The sequence below is a fragment of the Neopelma chrysocephalum genome, unplaced genomic scaffold, assembly GCF_003984885.1.
Source record: "Neopelma chrysocephalum unplaced genomic scaffold, ASM398488v2 Primary Assembly neopelma1_85, whole genome shotgun sequence".
NCBI classification, from domain to species: domain Eukaryota; kingdom Metazoa; phylum Chordata; class Aves; order Passeriformes; family Pipridae; genus Neopelma; species Neopelma chrysocephalum.
This window is the reverse complement of record NW_020897747.1, coordinates 3,612,431-3,631,195: the sequence shown is the minus strand read 5'-3', so window position 1 is coordinate 3,631,195 and position 18,765 is coordinate 3,612,431. Positions and strand designations below refer to the sequence as shown.

The 18,765-nt window shown below is 37.8% G+C and overlaps 1 protein-coding gene across 1 annotated transcript; it reads right to left on the bottom strand.

The window, feature by feature from the left end:
• Positions 1-969: 969 nt before the first annotated feature.
• Positions 970-18,736, bottom strand: DCLRE1A (DNA cross-link repair 1A). Its single transcript, XM_027692232.1, has 9 exons — positions 17,768-18,736; positions 14,595-16,088; positions 12,811-12,944; positions 11,504-11,622; positions 9,741-9,884; positions 8,689-8,834; positions 7,493-7,647; positions 2,331-2,472; positions 970-1,697 (listed from the first exon to the last, which is right to left on the bottom strand). Exons 1-9 carry the CDS (start codon positions 18,180-18,182, stop codon positions 1,531-1,533), a joined length of 2,916 nt encoding a protein of 971 aa, XP_027548033.1. The 5' UTR covers positions 18,183-18,736; the 3' UTR covers positions 970-1,530.
• Positions 18,737-18,765: the final 29 nt, after the last annotated feature.

The window sequence follows — 18,765 nt, the reverse complement described above, 5'->3', positions numbered from 1 at the left end:
ACAGAATCCCCAAAATTGCTCTGCTTTGTAGAAAGCATTAATTCAGGTTTGATATTTGCAAGAGCCATAAAAGATACTTTTTCACACACCTCCAAAAAGGAGTGGAATTCTAGGAATGAGCACTGCTCTCCAAGAAAGTTACTAGTTCTTTTGATAGCTAGCTAGCATAATGCATGAGGTAAAACAAAAGCTTCAGATTCCTTTAACTACTTAAAATTTAAACTGAAGCATTATGTCAGCAAAATACTGATTCACAATTCTTTCAGTACAAAGAATCTTTTTTCCATCAGTTTCTCACAGTTATTTCTCTCATAGGACAAATAAAATAAGAGACTTCATGTTACAGAGCTCATCACTCAAGGATGGGGATCTGTTTATACTTACACCGATGGTTAAAAAAAATGTTTTCACAACAAAAAACAGCATTGAAGATTTCAGATAAGCTACTCGAAGGGGTTGAGGGATGATTTTTTACATGTGATTCAATCCTGGAAGTTTGGAATAGTTTTTATTTTAGTGCTTAAAACTTTAGTAGTGTGCCTGCATGCAACCACATACTTCAGTATCATAAATACCAAGCAGACACAGAAAAAGCAGTGCTGATAATCCAGTAGGATTCAGGGGAAAAATTGCCAAGTGAGGTTTACCTTTCAGCTGCCAGTACCGTATCTGCGTTTCTCAGTTTTCCATCATTCAAGTTACAAACCTGTATATAAACAGCCCTGCAAAGTCAAATGGGGACCACACAGCGAGGAACCCCTCCTGAGCTTTGACCAGGTGCTGAGAACTGGCACTGCCAGGATATGGGAGCAACCTTAGACAAGCAACATAAACAGCACCTTCACCAAAGTGCAGACAGGTTTCTTAGGTTAGCAGCTACAGTACTGAAGAGAAATGTATTTTGCTCAGAAAGAACACACAGGCATCATGTATATTCTTTATTTTACAAAATTAATTAAAAAAGCAAAAAATCTTGAGCAGAATGTAGGTAGCAATGTCTTTTATAAAACATTTTCTGAAGTACACATGTTACCAGAGCCTGAGTCAATCCTCTCTCACAAGGTAGGTTTTGTTTACAAGATTTAAATCACAATAACCAGTTCTGCCTCATGAAACAAGCTTCTCTGAAGCCTGAGTTGACAGCATGTGACATAAGCTTAGTACTGTCTCTTTCATTACGATAACTTATGTTCAGAAATTATTAGCCTGGAGACTGTTTCATCCCCAGCATTACAAATCTGCACAACTCGATAATCTGAGAAAAATTAAGAATGCGGAAAAAGATGTAAGACAAAAATAACCTGAAATACGTACTTGCAAAAAATTCAGGTTACAGGGGGAAAAAAGTAGTGGATACACAAGAAAGCAAGGTGCCTTTTTTTCTTTTTCCAAATTCAGCTTTCCTCAGAGAATGGTAGTTTAGTCCTCCCTAAAGAAAGCTCTGTGGAAATAGAAGATAAATAAAACTTACAGGAACTCACAGTTCCCACTCCAGCCGACCTCCTTTGAACTACACATTCTTTCTTATATTTAATTATGCCCACTGCCCTCAATCATCCAGTCTCTAAAATGCTTTTCCATCAAGCTTCTGGCTCTCCAGTCACCAATATTTACAGTGGGGATGATTTTCTGTGGCTTCAACCATTGAACAAAACGCTTCATTTCCAGGTAACTGCTGTGTTCACTGTAAGGAATCCCTGAAATGAAAAAAATCACAGTGATCTGTCAGTCTACTTAGCTTCTTGCTAAAGCACTTTGCAAACTTTCCAGCTAAGAAATACTTCAGAGAAAAGTTTTTTTAAATTTTTATTTGGGATCTAAAGTTTATAGCTAAGGTAAAACAAAAACCCCCAATTTTCCTTCTAGGAAAATTACCTTGCATTAAGTCACCAAGTCACTCAGCAGTGCAAACTGAGCAACATCAATCACCTGGTTAAATGAAAATTAAGAGATTCAGCTCCACCCACCGATAAAAACCGAGAGGAAGAGGAAGACCCAGTCTGTCAGAAACAAGTAAGACATGGAATGAAATTGTGGCTCTGGATCTGCACTGCCACCAGCATCAGTCAGGCCAAGACTCCATTCCTGCAGTCTCTACATGTATCAGATGAAAGCCTTTATTTGCATGAGGAGGAGAGGTGCAAAATGTACGCAAAAATCTGCATTTATGCTGTTCTTGATTACTCGGTTCACAGATTCTCCTGCAGAGACCTGTTCAGTTTCTCAATGAGTTACCAGAAAAAGTAGTGGTAACAAAAAACAGTAGGATTTTCCAGAATAAAAAATATGAAAAGCATCCACACAAAGTTAAATCTTTGCCACTCTTATACCATATATGGTGATGTTTCCTCTTGTCTGAGGTTTGATATCTGCCAGAGAAAGGCATGAATCAGAGTAGGTCCACCCAGTAGGTTTGAAAGCCAGAACTTGATCAAAATTCTCAGAAAACTTATTCAAGTGACCTTGCAAGCCCTGTGGAAAAAAAAAAACCAACATATACTTAAACTCCATAAATAGCTAATTAGACTAAAGATTGGAGATTTCATGATGGAGAGACTTCAGACTACATTTTATTTTCATGTGTTGATATTATCTTTTTAATTTTAAATATCATCTGCCTTTAAATTATTGATACATATTCACATTTGCAAACCAACTTGTCCCTGAGGATCTCAATTGCTTCATCTGAATTAAGCACATAAGGACAGCCATGCATTACAGATCAGAATATATAAGGTAAAATCACATCTTCTTACAAATCTTGCTCCCTGAGTCATTAATTTTCCCCTCTAAGCTGGAGGTCAGCACTCTTGCAGCTGAGTGGGAGACAGAATGTGGTGAAAGCTGCTTCAGTGCAAATCATCTGATTAATTTGTGCCACTGAGATTCCAACGCCTATTTATACCCAGAAGCACCCAGAGTTAATTAAGCTACCCAAAAAAACTGCAGCAAGTCAGTGCATGACTAAACTATGCTTTACCAAATCTCCACTCATGACAGGAAGGAAACCACCTCTCATCTTTTCACTCTAAGAAAAAAAATTAACTTGAAAAAGTTTCCAAGTATAAGGAACGTACAATCCTATTCCTGGACAAAGTGAAGTAGGTATGACTTCAAGTTAAAAACAGAAAAATCAATTTCATGTGTCCTCTATAAAATCTTAAAGGCACATTCTCCATTTCAAAGTCCTGTAAGGTTACAGAATTCAGAACCATAAACTTTTTATTAGCAGGAGGAAGAGGATTACAAAATAAAGACTGATTAAAAGAGAAGGGCAGGGGGGATAGATGGGCTGTTGATAGAACACTAACCAATGTGTCAGACACTTGAAAACTATTAAACAGGGCAGCAGAAAGCTGCCTGTGACACTGCCACATGTAAAAACACCTTCAGTACAATGTACAGTAGCAACATACAGAATCCATCAAACAAGGCACATAAAGGACTAACAAAACCCTACCACAGCACACACTCCATTCAGCAACAGGAATTATGGCTCACTGCCATGACTCAATACACTGCAACTGTTCAGTCCTCACTTGATTAAAGGTATAACTACAGCAATCTAATTCTCCTTCACACTTCATTTTGGGAAGATTAACATAGCTTAAGGTAATTATTCACATATTTGCTCCCCTTGCTCTAATGAAATCTAAATATAGTACTTCAAATACAATGATTATTATATTAACCAATGCTAATCTGCTTTCAAATTTTGTCATAAATCAACTGTACAACATTCACATTAAGGATGCAATTTCAATCTTATAAAAAATTATTTGTGCATTTAGATCACAGCACTTCTGAAAGTCTCACCTCAATGCTAGTACAAGACACTGCAGAGCTAAGCAACCTAAAAGAGGTTCACAGATTAAAGACAAGTTCTCTTGAAATTTTCCACTGCATATTCCTGTGGCAGGAGCCTCAATTGCTGACTCTTACAAAAAATTGTTTGTAGCAAAAGAACCATGTGTACATTTTGGAAAAGATAGTCTCTTTACCCAAACCAAATTACCATGGTGTTTATTCATAACAAGTCTCCTTTAAATACACATTCCAATCTCTTCTTTTATTGCTTTTGCCAACACTGTTCTAAACCTTCATCCTTTTAAAACGGAAAATATATTTCATTGCTAAATCAACCTCCTTCAATCACCATGACAGCCTGTTATCTACAGTGTCACTAAAGCCAGCAGTACACTAAAACAGATTCCATAAGGTAGGAAAAGACTCAAACATGATTAAATATTTAATTTACCATCAGCCCTAAGACCATTTAAACTCTTCTGGCTTATTCAAGAACAGCCATTTGTCAGTACATACAGCAACTCCTGTATTTTACTGGGGTACAACCAAATACTGCAGTGACAAATCACATCTCTTTGATTTTTTTTTAATATTTTCTTTTTATATATCAAATCCACTTGCAATATTGCAGCAATAAGAGATTTATTTTTATAAATATTTCACTTTAAAATTCACTAGACATAATTTCTATTTTTTTAAAATTTATGTGAATGTTACTCATTTAGAATATCCACAAGATGAATGTACAGAATATCATCTCACTTTTTGACCAAGACAGTACCTGAAGAACGTTTGATATCATCTCCTAATAAACAAACTCTTCAAGAAAGCCAGAGTAATACATAGAAAACAAACCCACAAAAGAACATAAAGAACCCAACCCAACCGTAATACAACAACACAAAAAGCTTATTCATTATTTCATGGATTTGTAGGTTCACAGCTGAAACTACATGAGCAGGAAATTAGCCCAATTAAGAAGTAGGATTATGTTCTTGAGTATGGCTGAGGATCAAACAAAACAGAAGAGGCAGGAAAGACCCGGAAGAAAATGAAACTATTGGCATTTAGTGATGAGGGTCACTAAAAAAATCTGGCTTTCCCAGTAATGAGCCAGTAAATCAAGAAAAACATATGTTGTATAATCCAACAAAAGACAAAAAAACATCTAACTAGAGATGATGGCATCAACATTTACATGGTCTGTAAAAGCAGGATGATATCGTTCACCGTTCTTTAACTAGAAGAGGATTGCAAGTGATCAGATAATTTATTTTTAAAATACTGTCTTTGCTGAATTCACGTGCAGAAGCAAGCCAGATGGTCATATGAACTCATCTTTAAGCATTTAATATTCTTCACTTTTTACTGATAATACATTCCACCCAGGCACTCATCTAGCTGCTGGCCCCACTGGATGTTCAGCACTCTGGAAGTCTACATAGCATTCCCAGCTTACATGGACACAACATTACTAATGGCAGCATGAGACCACATTCAACAACTCCACATGTGAGGTCAAAGCCCCAGTCCAGAGGGCCCTGCTGTTAGATCAGGACTCTCATCCACTAGATCACTGTGCCTTTAATCTTTCCTGGCCCTTTCCAGGGTCCAGGCATCGCTTCTGTCATGCTTCAGATTCATCTAGAACCTCCTGTTCTCAGAGGTGAGACCCTGCATGATACAACTGCCTCTCTCTGAGAAGTAAAGCTGTCTAGACATCCTTGTGGTGCAATCACACCTTGAAAGTCAGCTATGTGAGTATGCCATTGTCCTGGTTAGAACGGCTGGGACCAATTCATCACTAGATGGGTGTAACCCAAAACTGTGTATTCTATAGCCTTCCATGCCATTCCCCAGAAACTGTTGTCAGTGAAGGCCTGCGAGGTGGGGGGATGTTCCTGTCCTCACACCCTTTTATGGAATTCCCCGCTCTGAGGGAGGGACTGGGCATTATCATGCCCTTTCATGGAATTCCCTACTCTGAGGGAGGGACTGAGCACTCCCGCCTGAACTGGAGAGTATATAACTGGGAGTTTCGGAACCTTGCCACCTCTCGTGGGATCCAGAGGAAGACTGCAGACCACCGCCTTCAACCAGACTGGGACCACCACCCTCAACTGAACTGCAATCACCACTTCTGACCAGACTGCAGCAGCTCTCCCACCAGCAGGTTTATCCCCTCTCTCTTTGCTTTGGACTCAGGGGTGGGCCAAGGTACACCATTTTTGTTCATACCCCAGGGTGCTGGGTTATACATTTGGGTTTTGTGGGTTAAAACCAATTGTCTGTCTGTATAATTGTACTTATTGCATTATTTTAATAAATTGTTATTCTGACTTATAAATCTCTCTTTTGAATTGAGTTCATTTTCCCTTGCTGGTTAACTTTTAAACCAGCACAGCCATACATGCTGGGACAGGTGTCAGTAGCATCACATAAGAACCCAGAAATCTGCAGAAGAAACTAAAACATATTACATTAAAAATAAATCCATAAAACATTTCCATTACTCAGTTTCTGCCCCATCATAGAAAACATTATAGAACAAAGTTAAAACATTAAGATATTATGTTCCATCTCCTGCAGCTCCCATCCAAATCATATAGTCTCTTTTTCTCCTTTTTAGGTCAACTCTAACCTTGACTAGTCCTGCAGCTAAATACCATCTTGCTCTGAAGGATTTGCTTGAGATGGCACAGCAGGTTTGAAGCAAAACAGGAAAATGAATCCAAGTCTGTAAAGCATAAACAACCTCTGTTTTCCTCTTTCTTACAGGTTACCTTTAATCTAGAGTCTGCTGCTTTACCTTAATGCCATTTGGTATTTTGTAGTCTATTTAGAAACACCCAAGAATTAGTCACCCTTCCTAACTAAGAAATCTCCACAGAAACTCTCAACAACAAAAACTCACTCAAATCTCAACCAAAATGTGCATTTGAAAACTACTTAGATGAAACAATGTTTTAAAATAAAATGGTTTACTTGCTTTTGCTACAAATAGTAGAGAAGATTGAGTGTGGAAAAATTAAAGCATGTGTATATACAAGGTGTCCTACAGTGCATGTATTTGTTTATGTGTGAGTTTTCACCGATTTTCAAGGAACCTTATCCCCATGTAAATCATCAGCACAGAAGGAGAGTGAATATTCTTTTAAAAGATGAAAATATGGCTATAAATGCACAGAAATTGGACTGAGAAGAATAGAGAACCTATTTCTTTTTATCAGACACCAGATTTGGAAGTTGGTCACGTTCACAGGCTGCCTCAAAACAGAGACTCACATGCAGAAAATCCTTTTAGTCTTTTCCTACATCTGACCAGGTAAAAGGCTGAAAATAGGGACTCCATGTCACAATATATTAATTGCTAATAGGACAGATCCTGCAGTCATTACATAAATCTACTTCAAAAAGGCCCCCAAAGAGCAAGTCTTTGAACAAGCCTCATCTTATCTTGTACAAGCACCATATCATGTTTGGAGAAGTTATTAATGTTTAATTGCATTTCATTTTCAATGTATTGCTACATGTCAAAACTACACTAAATAAATATGATCCGACAAGAGATGAAAAAGCACCAAACACAGCACTGGTTGAGAGAAGCCGCAAGAAGTTCAATAGCAGGTTAATCAAAATATTTTGGTTATATTATTGAAATACTCAGAATATTTTCTGAACTTACCTTAAAATTAATTTGCATCATGGGAAGAACATGAAGCAAAGAACCATTCCAGTCCACACTGATGAGGGAATTAACAACTGTTGACTCCAAGCACTGCAGTGTTTTATACTTATCACGGGACATACTTGCTTTTGAGCCCAGAACTTCAGCAATTGCTTTAGGATAATTGGGAAGAAATCAGATAAAGAAAATTATAAAAGAGTTCTTTTTTTTTTTCGGTTTGGAGATATTCCTGATTATTGTACTAGATAATTTTTATTTAAGAAGTGAAACCTGTAATGGCTGTTAAAAAACTCTGCCCCGACATTTTAGCAGCAGAATTTTGTATAACAACTGGAAAGAGAAGTACCTTGATAAATTCTAAGTCATATTTATTTGGTAAAACATCACTGAGGTGAACTGGTATTTATTCCAAAGATGCCAGAAACATGCAGTTTTTGGAAGATGTGACAAATAGCCCACATTAAAGAGAGACTTAATTTCAGCGAGGGTAGGTCTTGTATTGATGACTTTACACAAAATCACAAACGCTACACAGCTGCCTGCTCTAGAGTGTACATTTAGGCAATCATGTTGGTTCCTAACGCTATAATTGAGTGAAGCATAGAACACAACATTTTCATTAAGTCAGAAAAGGTGTGCTTTGGTTTGGCAAAGGCTTTGTTAAAACTGATTTCATTAAAACTGATTACAATAGCATCTGAGCAACCTGGTGGTCCCTTCAAACATAGGTGATGCTATGATTTAGGAAAATACATGATATAAACCTGAAAGGAAAAACTCAAAATAGAAGTCTAAGAACTACTTTTTTGCTGTTTCTTCATGATATGAAATTATTAACAACAAAAATGCCATAAAAGCTCATTTATTTATTTTTTTATTTGTCCTTAGCAGTTTTCTCACCACAATCAATTAAACACATTCACTCATTTAGTATCCAAACTGGCTGCCAGTATATTCAGGTGGAGAAGGGAGGGTTTGTAAACACGGCGGAAAACTGTTTCTTTTAGAAAGCTAAATCTTATCGACTAGAAATCTAAAAAAATAGCAGTAAGATTATTAAATATATTTAATTTCTTTACAAAATATCTGAACATCCAGACTAAGCAACCTGTTATGTCTTCAAGAAAGAGATCTTTTAACCCTAGTTTAGGTATTTATTTAGTTATTTGATCCAGCACACTTCTTTTACATACCTAAAAAAACTTTTTCTTTTCCTATGGAGTAAGTGCCACAGACAACCAGAGTACGTGGGTTTAGAGTCACTGTCTCAAAGGCGATGTTGACAGCAAACTGGATCACCTCTTGCTGCGCAGGAAAAGTATATTCAGGACTACAGTATCTGGGGCAGAGAAACAAATTATAACACTTTGTTACACATGACAAAAGACATTTGAAACTACCAAGAAGGCCCTCAAAACCGCATGCACACAATAAATGAAAAAGACATTATTCTTCTTTAGAATTTCAGTCTACTAGAAACACTGAGGTGCCCAGGTGAAATTGCTGCAACAAAATTTACACTGAGCATACCAGTGTTTTCTCTACCACTATTCACTCCCTGACACTGAATTCTACAGTTTCTTCTTTATAAATATCAAATGCTCTTTCAAGCTGGATATTTGTATCACATACTAATTACATCTTTATGTCTATTTTTTGTCATACACACAAACCATAATATAAGGCATTATTCATTCACAGAAACATATGCAACAGAAATTCAAGCCTGCAATTGGGCATTAGTCATCACACACAGAAAAGCAATTTTATATACGAGTCAGAGAAAGGTCTAATGAAAACTCGGACAACTGATTCAATCATTTGGCTTTCTTTCACGCTTTGAATTCCTCCACACCTCTTTTCATAACAGAGTTGAATCCACAGAGAACCAATGTTCCATGAAGCTCTTGTTTTAGAGCTGAACACTGTATGAGTTCTGACCGCCAGAATTTGATACCACTTATAAATAATATGGTCATCTGAGCAAATACTTCAGCATCTTTTCCACCACCCACTTTCATTCTCTCATGTAACAGCATAACAGTTAAACGAGCTACACATACATGAAATTTTAATAAATTTATTAATTTAATTTAATAAATTTATTAATTTTATTCAACACTAAATAAGTGTTAAAACAGTAATGTAAGGTAATGTAATTTATTTGGTTCACATAAAGTCTCACTAAACTGAAAAGAGTAAGGGTAAACTAAAAAAAAAAAAATTCAGTTTAAGGACAACTCACGTTGTATCGAGGTACAGGGTGTGGACTTGCTGACCAACCAAAGCAGGGTAGCGCTCCATGGAAGGGTCTGCCCTGAAGTCTCCTGTGTGCAGAATAACAGTTCCACTGGGTAGACGGAAAAGGATCATTGCTGCACCTGGACAACTGAAACAAACAAACAAACAATCCCCACACAAATTCCGTCAGCTCTCTATACCAGTAAAATGCCTTAAGAGATAGACCACCCTGCAGCAGCAGGAAGGTATGCAGAACAGCATTTTAAATCACAGCTACTATGCAGCCTAATTTAGCAGCAAAGCAATCAGGCCCCATCTTCTAGGTACGACAAAGATGCTGCCTCGGTTGCAATCTCTGAGGTTCTATTGCTTGATTCAAAGGGGAAACAGCATACCAAAGAGAAGCAGCATTCTTATTCAGGAGAAAGAGAAGTGTATTACTGCAGATTCAACTTTGGTCCTGCAGGACTTACTGAAGCGTTTTCTTTTAAATTCTCTTTGCAGATTTTAAATGTTATTCTCCATCCAGAATTCCATGATTATGAATACAAACTCTCTTACTGGCAACAGCAAATCCATTGCACCTTCTGCAGTTGGTACCTGAAGGGCAAGAGCTCAGACTAGAAAACCAGAATGGGACTACTTTAGGTATCAACCATCTGCAAAGGGTAAACGAAATCTCAAAAGAGGAAAAACTGGCATGAATCAGAGCTAAAATGACAGAACTGGTGAATTCTCCAAGAAGCTGATCTTTGTACTTAAGGTATATATGCCTTTTAAATGGAAGCAGAGGATCAGAGACAAACAGGAAAAATGAGGTGTCCAAATTACACAAGCAACAAAGCTTCCTTCATTCCTAGAAAAGGTTCTCAGAGGACTTCATGGAATCTTATCTTTCCAACTACAAACAAATCCTACACTAACCAATATTCAAACCAGCTGTGACACAGTCCTGCATTTCAATATATATACTGCAGGGAAGGGACTTTTCCTCTAGCCCATGGCCAAATAATGTACCAAGAGGCAGAAAGGCAAGAGAACAGGATTGGTGCTACTGAACTCTAAATCCAGCATTGCCAGTTAGTGCCAGTGCAACAGACAAAAATCTCACCCTTTACCACCAAATCCAGAAGTCTTGTTCCAAAGTTCAACAGGTTTTTCTTTGAAGTTCAGTTTTAAAAATGTTGTGTCTCTCATGGGATCCAAAATACCACATTTTTCTTTAGCTCAAGATTTCCCTATTGTCAGTTGAAGCTACAGAAGCCTAAGGTATCTGATAATCAAATCTACTATGTTCCCAACTAGACACCAAAAAACAAAAAGTGTCCAGATCATTAGAAAAATCATTCTATCCCTCAACAAGCATAAAAATTATGCAGCTATGTGTGGCTAATATAATGCACTCAAAACAAAATAAAATTAGGGAGCTATGAATGGTTAATACAACGTACTCAGAATGGTTAATACAATGTACTCAAAACAAAATAAAATAAAATTCAAAAAAACCTGTTTCATTTTTGAAGATAGCTTTTGAAATAGGTGAGTTAACTATTTGCAAGAAATTTAGGCTCCTACATGTCTAATTCACTTCTGAAGTGAAAATGCATGTTACTAAGCCACCTCAGGAATGTGAAGTATTTTCATCCTTACTTTCTCAGATCCACTGAAAACCTAAAGATCATGAAAACATAAACTGCATCTGTACAGCTGGTTATCTTTAATATTCTATATATACAAATTTTCCACAATAAATGCAATGATACCTACTGATTGGCATCAAGCAACAATACTTTGATCCCATCCACTGTGCATTCCGTGTCCATGGGCAGCACATGAACATACTGCTCTTGGACTCGAAGCTTGCTCTTCACCAGATTGCCAGTTATCTGAAAAAGGAAAAGGATTTAAAATGGGATAGGAACAAAATCTAAAAGAAGCGTCTGTTTATTTCAGAAACAAAAGCTCTCAAAGCCAGACAGTCTGGCTTAGAGAGAAACTATAAGGTCCTGGGCATAATCAAGCCTTTCAGTAGCATTTCACCTCTAGAAAGCAACCCGAAAAAAGCTGTCCTAAGAAACTTTTCAAAGCCTGTCAACAGATTATGGATTGGAATCAGAGAGGAGGAAAACAAGGGTGAATAACATATTACAGACTGCCAAGTCAAGAAAAGGAGGTGGGTAAAGCCTTCTTTAAACAACTGAAGAAGTTTCCAGGTAAGAGGCCCCTGGATCTTATGGAGGACTGCAGTCTCCCCAGCACCTACTGGAAGGGCAACAGCATTCCAGGAAACTTCCAGAGTAAATGATTCCACAAAAGCATTCCAGGAAACTTCCAGAGTAAATGATAAATACTTTTTTTGATGCAAACTCTGGTTATGGGTTGATTAAGTAAGGTGCCCTACCATGTTACAAGTAAAGAGCTGGTTAGACATATGACAGCTAATGGTAGTCTTGGCCATTCAGCAGCCTGAAACACAGGACACAGAGGACCAGGCTAAAACAACTCACTTACTTAATGTGGAGAAGAGATGGCTTAAGCAGAATCTAATTTCAGACTTCCATCACTTGAACAGTTATAGAGAGGATGGAGCCAGATTCTTCTTCATTATGCACACAAAAACCCCAAGCTAAAATCTCAAGTTGCAAAAAGGGGCATTTCAAATGTATACTAGGAAAAAAATTCAGAGTAGGTAAGCACTCCAACAGGTTGTAAGGAAACATAGTGAAATCTGGCCTATTTTCAAAATTTGGCTGAGAAAGGCTCCCTGCAGTTTGATCTAATTTTGAAGTTAGACCCACATTGTGCAGGGGGTCAGTCTATATGACCTCTAGAGATCCTTTTAAACCTGACTATTTGCATGGTATCTAGACAGGGAAGTTTCACTGATCATCTTCATCAGTCAAATCAGGGTAAGGATTTCTTACAAGCAAATTGCAGATTCCCCTGTACATAACCACTGTGCCTTAACTGACCTAACAATGGAACTGCTGATCTTCTATTTACTTTCATCAATACAGAAGTGATTCCATTTGCATGCAGAATGGACAATATCTAACAACCTTGAAAAACCTTACCTTATTACAGTAGATTGGAAACCTGAAGTTTTTTGTTAGCCCACAATAGTGATCAGAGTGAAAATGAGTAAGGAAATAAGCTGTGCAGCCTTCAATTTCTCCATACTGGAAAGCATCAACTGTAAAACCAGTTCCTACAGCAAAAAGGGAAGAGAAGCCAGTCAGTGAATACCCATAGTTCAGAATCAGTTTCTAATTAGATGTTGCTTTTGTTTTCTTTCTTTCTTCCCAATTAAAAGGTAATAGTTACACTTCACACAGTTTAAGGAGCCTTTTAAAGATTAACATGGTTTGTGTATCAGTCAACAGTTGCAAAAAGAGATTTTCACTTACTAAAATAAAAATTTCACATAGTATCCACATATAAATACTTTCACAGGCCTCCCAAATACGTTGATTAGCTGCCATCTATACAGATGGCAATTGGTTAAGCAAATAAAACACATTTACCTGCATTCAGATGGTATTTCTGAAAGTTAGATAGATTGAAATCTAATACCAACATCTTAACACAAAATGAAACAGGTAACTGCAGCTTAACAGAATGCATTTTGCAATCAAACTGCAATTCTTCAATTATTCTGCAGTTAACATTCCTCTTAAAGCACGCAACCACATCATTATTAAGCATTATTAATCTGGGGTCTTTGAATATATCTGCTGAGATGAAACATGCCTGATTTGCCATTGTATGCTTTCAGTGAGCTGCTGTTTGTATAAAAATGTTGCATAAAGACACCTGTGCATCTCTGCAAATGTATTTTTTAAAATGCAAATATACTGACAAATGGTCCTTTTACACTGGGTTATACTTTCTTAAAACTACCCAACAGTGCACAGAACTAATTCAGCTGGTGGCACTTAAATATTTTTCATTTTTTTACACAAATTTCCCAGATCTTCTAGGAGAACTAGAAATAGTTTCACTTCCTTGCGGCTAGAACTTTAAGTATTTGCAAGCCCAAAAAACCACAGCAGTCTGCTAAGCAAAAATCACAAACCAAAAAATCCCCAAGTGTTTAAGCGATACCAGACTCAAAACTTCATGGAGGCTGAATTATACCAGGCCACAGGGATGAATACATCCCATTAGCAACATAGATAACCAGTCAAATGTAGTAACAAAATTCAGAATAAAGATAACATAGGTAATAACAAAGCAACTTTAAAATTGTACTGTACTCACAGGAGTCTTCAAGTTTATTATATAGGCAACATTCTCTAAGCCCATGGAACCCATGGCACTGATGTAGCCCCACAAAGACTTAAGTCAGTTTTCAAGCAGCAGCCTGGCACTTATGATCACCAGTGTATTTCTATTTGGTTTCTTCAAATACCTTCCTAAGACTAAGACAGTGCTTCAGTGGTAAACGGAACTGTGAGGATATGAAGTATCATCCTGTAATTTAAGTAATTGCTTGAGGAGATTCTGAGAAATTCTTGGCTTTTTCCTTAACTAAACTATTCTGCTCGGTTTTCTTCCTTTGCTTTCACAGTTGTAATAAATCATATTTCTTATTCTAATTGAATTTCAAATGCAAAATTAAACTCAATTCTTTTAACTCAGTGCTAAGGAAGTAATTGCTATTGACAGCCATATTTTCAGGCACAACTGAAACGATGTAAAAGATTAAATTCAGGAATTAGGAGTGTATATTAAAAAGGGATACATTAAAAATAATTCAAGAAAGTAGTTATCAAGAGTAAAAATACCAAAGCCTAAAATTAGGAAAAAATACAACACTCCAGCCAAAATTAATTAACCTCTACGGAAAGCAAGTTACCTGGTATTTTCTTGTAGAAAGGGCAGTATTTTTTCCTTGGTCCTTCACCTGTAGCAGGTAATTCTTTAAATTTTTTTCTCCACCTTCGTCGGCCACCAGAACTTACTTCTGCAATGGCTTCATTTTTACTTGAACTTTCTGTAACTTCTTCTACATCTTCCACAGACCCCTCAGCTTTCCTTTTTTGCTGTCTGGGCCTCTTTCCATTGGGAGTTACTGAACTTGGTATCTGCTTTCTCTCACTCAAACACATCTCTCCTTTACTTTCCTCTTTTGCTTTGGGTTTTAACCCAAAGAAAACACCAATATCCATTTGTTTGAGTTCTTTGGCAGGACTGGATTTAGCATTCATGTTTGCTAAAGAAAGAGATGTTGCTGACTTAGAGCTGGGGCTGGGAAAGCACACAGCAGCTGTATTAAGATTTCCTTTTTCCTCCGCTACTGTCTGCAAACTCTCCTGGCGAGGTATTTCTTCAATTGCATTGGCAGTCACTTTTTCTGTATTAGTTAAAATGTTACTTGGCTCCCTCAAAACATTACTCTTCTGTGTCAGAAGGCAGCCAGCATCTTCTCTGCCTAGCAGTGATGATGTCTCAGTAAAACTCACGTACGCAGAATCCAAAGCACAGGCACCAGTACCTCCTGACTCTGTGTTACCTGCTTTGGCAGCAGAGGAAATCAAACCTGGCTCTTCAGCCTCCTCACAATTACAAGTAAAAGAGGACCCATTGGCTACCACCCCTTGCTGATGATCCAGGTGGTTCAATGTATTTATTTCCTCACAGAGGGTTTTTTTAATTACAAAATTTCCTGTTTTGCTATGCTCATACTGAGGTTTCTTCTGTAAGAGAAGCTCATCAAGTGTTTTAAATTCCTCAGAACTAGAGTCTTCATCTTCCAAGTTCTGCACTTTGAATAATTTATCCTGTGACACTTCTACTTTCTCCTCCTCTTCCTCAGCTTCCTCTTCACTTTCCTCAAATGTACTCAGTGGAGAGTAAGAAATTTCACAGTCATTGAAGTCCACTTTTGACTTTAGTAGACTTGGATGACCTGCATCCTTCTGACTACACAGATCTTCTCCTGTTTCACTTTCTTGAGAGGATGCAAAATCAAAAAATTCAAATTTACAACTATTATCTGTGGTCCGTGTAAGCTGAAATGTCTGTTGAGGTTTCTGAACATCTGCAAACAAGGAAGTACTTTTACTGATTATATTTGGAGACTTCATTGGCAGTGAACTCTGTACCATCAATGCACAGTCCTCATTAGGGACATGTTTTGTATCATTAGGTGGTTTCTCATTCTGGGAGATTTCTTCTACATGACTGGGGAAACAGCTGGGCTTTGCAGTAGTAGAACATGTCATCTCCAAAGTGTTTCCTGAAGAGTTTACAAGACAATCTCCTGCTCTGTTTGCTGCAAGTAGAAAATGGCTGTAACGCTTGTAGTGGGATGGAATAGTGGAAGTACACAGCAAACCATCAGGACACTCTATGAAAAGATAAATAGAGACGAAATGTTAATATCTTTGCAAATATAGCTGGCATAAATATTAAAACAAAAGTTACAAGCGACACACAACTTAAGAGCTTTTTCTTATAAATACAGCTATTGGGGGACAGAAGGCACAAGTTAAAAAGGAATTTTCAAGCTGCCAAGGCCTCCTGCCCTGAGCTGGGTAGAAATGAGAATGTTTCCAACCTAAAACCAAACAGCTCCTGCAGCTAATACAGCACTATGCCTGAATTATACAGCCCTTTAACAACAAGAATACTTAAGCCTGTTTCAATGCTGTGCTCAGCTTAATCATATACCTTCTAGTTTAGAATTGTCTCACATGCAAGCAACAAGCTCAGAGCATTAGCACCAAAAAGGGCCAAATGTTTAAAATACAAATAATAAACAAATAAATGCTGCTTAATTTTGTTTTTTCAAAGCAAAACAAATCTCAGTTCTGAATCAACCTGAAGTTACATTTCAAATTGTCTGCTGGGTTACATATAACATTAAAAAAAAAAAAAGTCCTGTATTTACTTACATGAAAAAATATTCAGCATTGAGATGCCAGAAAAAAAAATCTCTGGCTGTTCCTGCTTTTTTATGTTGAGAGTTTGCTAGCCTAACTGTTGAGGGTTTTAAGGTGCATGCACAAATCAATCAGAAGTAGTTTCCATCTGCTAATTATGGGAGTAAAAGATGGCAGTGAGGTATTAACACACCTGCCTTAAATTAAAACCACTGCCAAAATCAGCATTAAGGGACTTATATGTCATTGTTCTGAAGAAGAAGGTTCAAAGAAAGTTACAAAGATGTAAAAAGGAAAGTGACTGCATTACCTAAAGCAGCCTCTAGTCAAGTTTCCTGATTGTATGTTTTCTGATTTTCAAAAGTTATGAGGTGTACTAAGGACATAAATTGGATACCTGAATCTGTTCAGATATGGTATTTCCCCATGAAACTATAATTTGGAATGTGTCAGTTTTGAAATTGGAATGTGTCAGTTTTATTCCTCTTGCACAGAACTCCAAACAAAACTGTGTTGTGTTATGATACAAGACTGTTCATGTAAAATTCTGTATAAAATTTCTAAATCATACTGGACCAGGAGCTAACATTTCAAGTAAATTAGCATATTTCAGGTTCCAGATGTCCTTAGACAACTGGGCAAATCACATAACAACATGGATACAGAATAACAGAATCCATACATAAGGAGAAAGAAACTTGATGTCAAAAGTAGCAGCCTTGTAACTGAAGGTTTTTTTCTGACACTGACTTAGTAATGTTAGCAGGTTTCCTTAGATTTAAATGGCAAATATGCATCTTCTTTTTCTTCAGTGAACTACTAAAACTGGAGCTTGATAAACAGCCATGAATCTTTTATCACTACTCTCAGAGTTTTGAGATTAGATTCTGAAATGAGATTTTCATGTCAGATTTCCATGTTCTTCACAAAGCAGCAAAATTTCTTTACAAAAACAGTATTGATCAGTAACAACATTTAAAAAATCATACCAACTACTATCTCAGATTTTGAGCTAAATATGAAAAACAAAGTTTAAAGCAACTTCCAACTTTTGGAAGTTTTCCAACTTGAAGTTTTCAAGTTTTCCAACTTGAGAAACTTCCAACTTTTCTTCAAAAGCTTTTTTTTTTTACTCTATTCATACCTTTTGCAATGGATCCTGGAGTATCCAAACATTCATCAACGTGCCATTGAGGTGTCTGGACCACTAGCAAAGAGAAAGGCATCTGGCAGCTGGGACAGTATCCATCATGCACGGGTTTTGCCTTTTGTGAGCTCTGTTCCGTCAGGCTACTCACGCTTTCCTGGGAGTGCACACTACTGTCATCTTTACATTGATCCACATCCTGATTTGGCTGTGATCTCTGCTTGGTTTTCTGCGGTGTATCAGTTTTTTCCACTAATTTCTTTTTCCTATTTCTCTTTCTTTTTGGCCTACCATTGCCACTTACTTCCTGTGCAGGTGTAGAGACACTCTGTGAATTACCTTGATGCTTTTGCTTCCTAATAGATTTGTATTCCCAAATGTCCTCCTCTTCCAGTAAAGCATCTTCAGACATGGCAACACAGGAAATACAGCCCTTTCTTTTAAGCAACAGTTCACAAACCTGCCTTTCCTCCCGCTAATATATTTTCTCTTCCCTCCACTCTTCACTATATAAGGAAAAGGCCCAGAGCCCCATATTAAAAAATCAACACTGGGCCACAAACCACGCAGCAGTCCGTGACGGGACAAAAGCATGGTGGATCCTATCCTAAAAAATAATTCAATGAGCGCCTCTTTGAAGATATGCTACTTCTGTCAAACAGGGCCCGAGTCTGTCAAGACTTGCAGGAAGAGCCATTTCCTCCAGCTCTTCCCGCTCCTAAGCACCTACCCGGCCTCGGGAGAGGCAGCCCGGACACCTCGCTCCCGAGCGGGAAGATTTAAAAACAAAACGACGAAGAGTTCAGCTACGGGATCGGTGCCGGGGTGTCCCAGTGCTGCTCCCCGGAGTGTCCCGGTGCCCAGAGAGTATCCCGGGATGCCCCCTGGAATGTCCCGGTGCCCACAGAGCGTTCCGAGATGCTCCCTGGGATGTCCCGGAGCTCCCGCCGGTTCCGTGGATGGCGGGCGGGCACCTCCCGCCCGTTCCCTGCCGC

Coding starts and splice junctions, on each gene's coding strand:
- DCLRE1A (XM_027692232.1), bottom strand. CDS start 18,182: ATGTCTGAAGATGCTTTACTGGAAGAGGAGGACATTTGGGAATACAAA. Junction 9,885..11,503: donor TTGTTGCTTGATGCCAATCA/GTAGGTATCATT, acceptor TGTTTGTTTCAG/TTGTCCAGGTGCAGCAATGA. Junction 1,698..2,330: donor AGGAAACATCACCATATATG/GTATAAGAGTGG, acceptor TTTTCATTTCAG/GGATTCCTTACAGTGAACAC.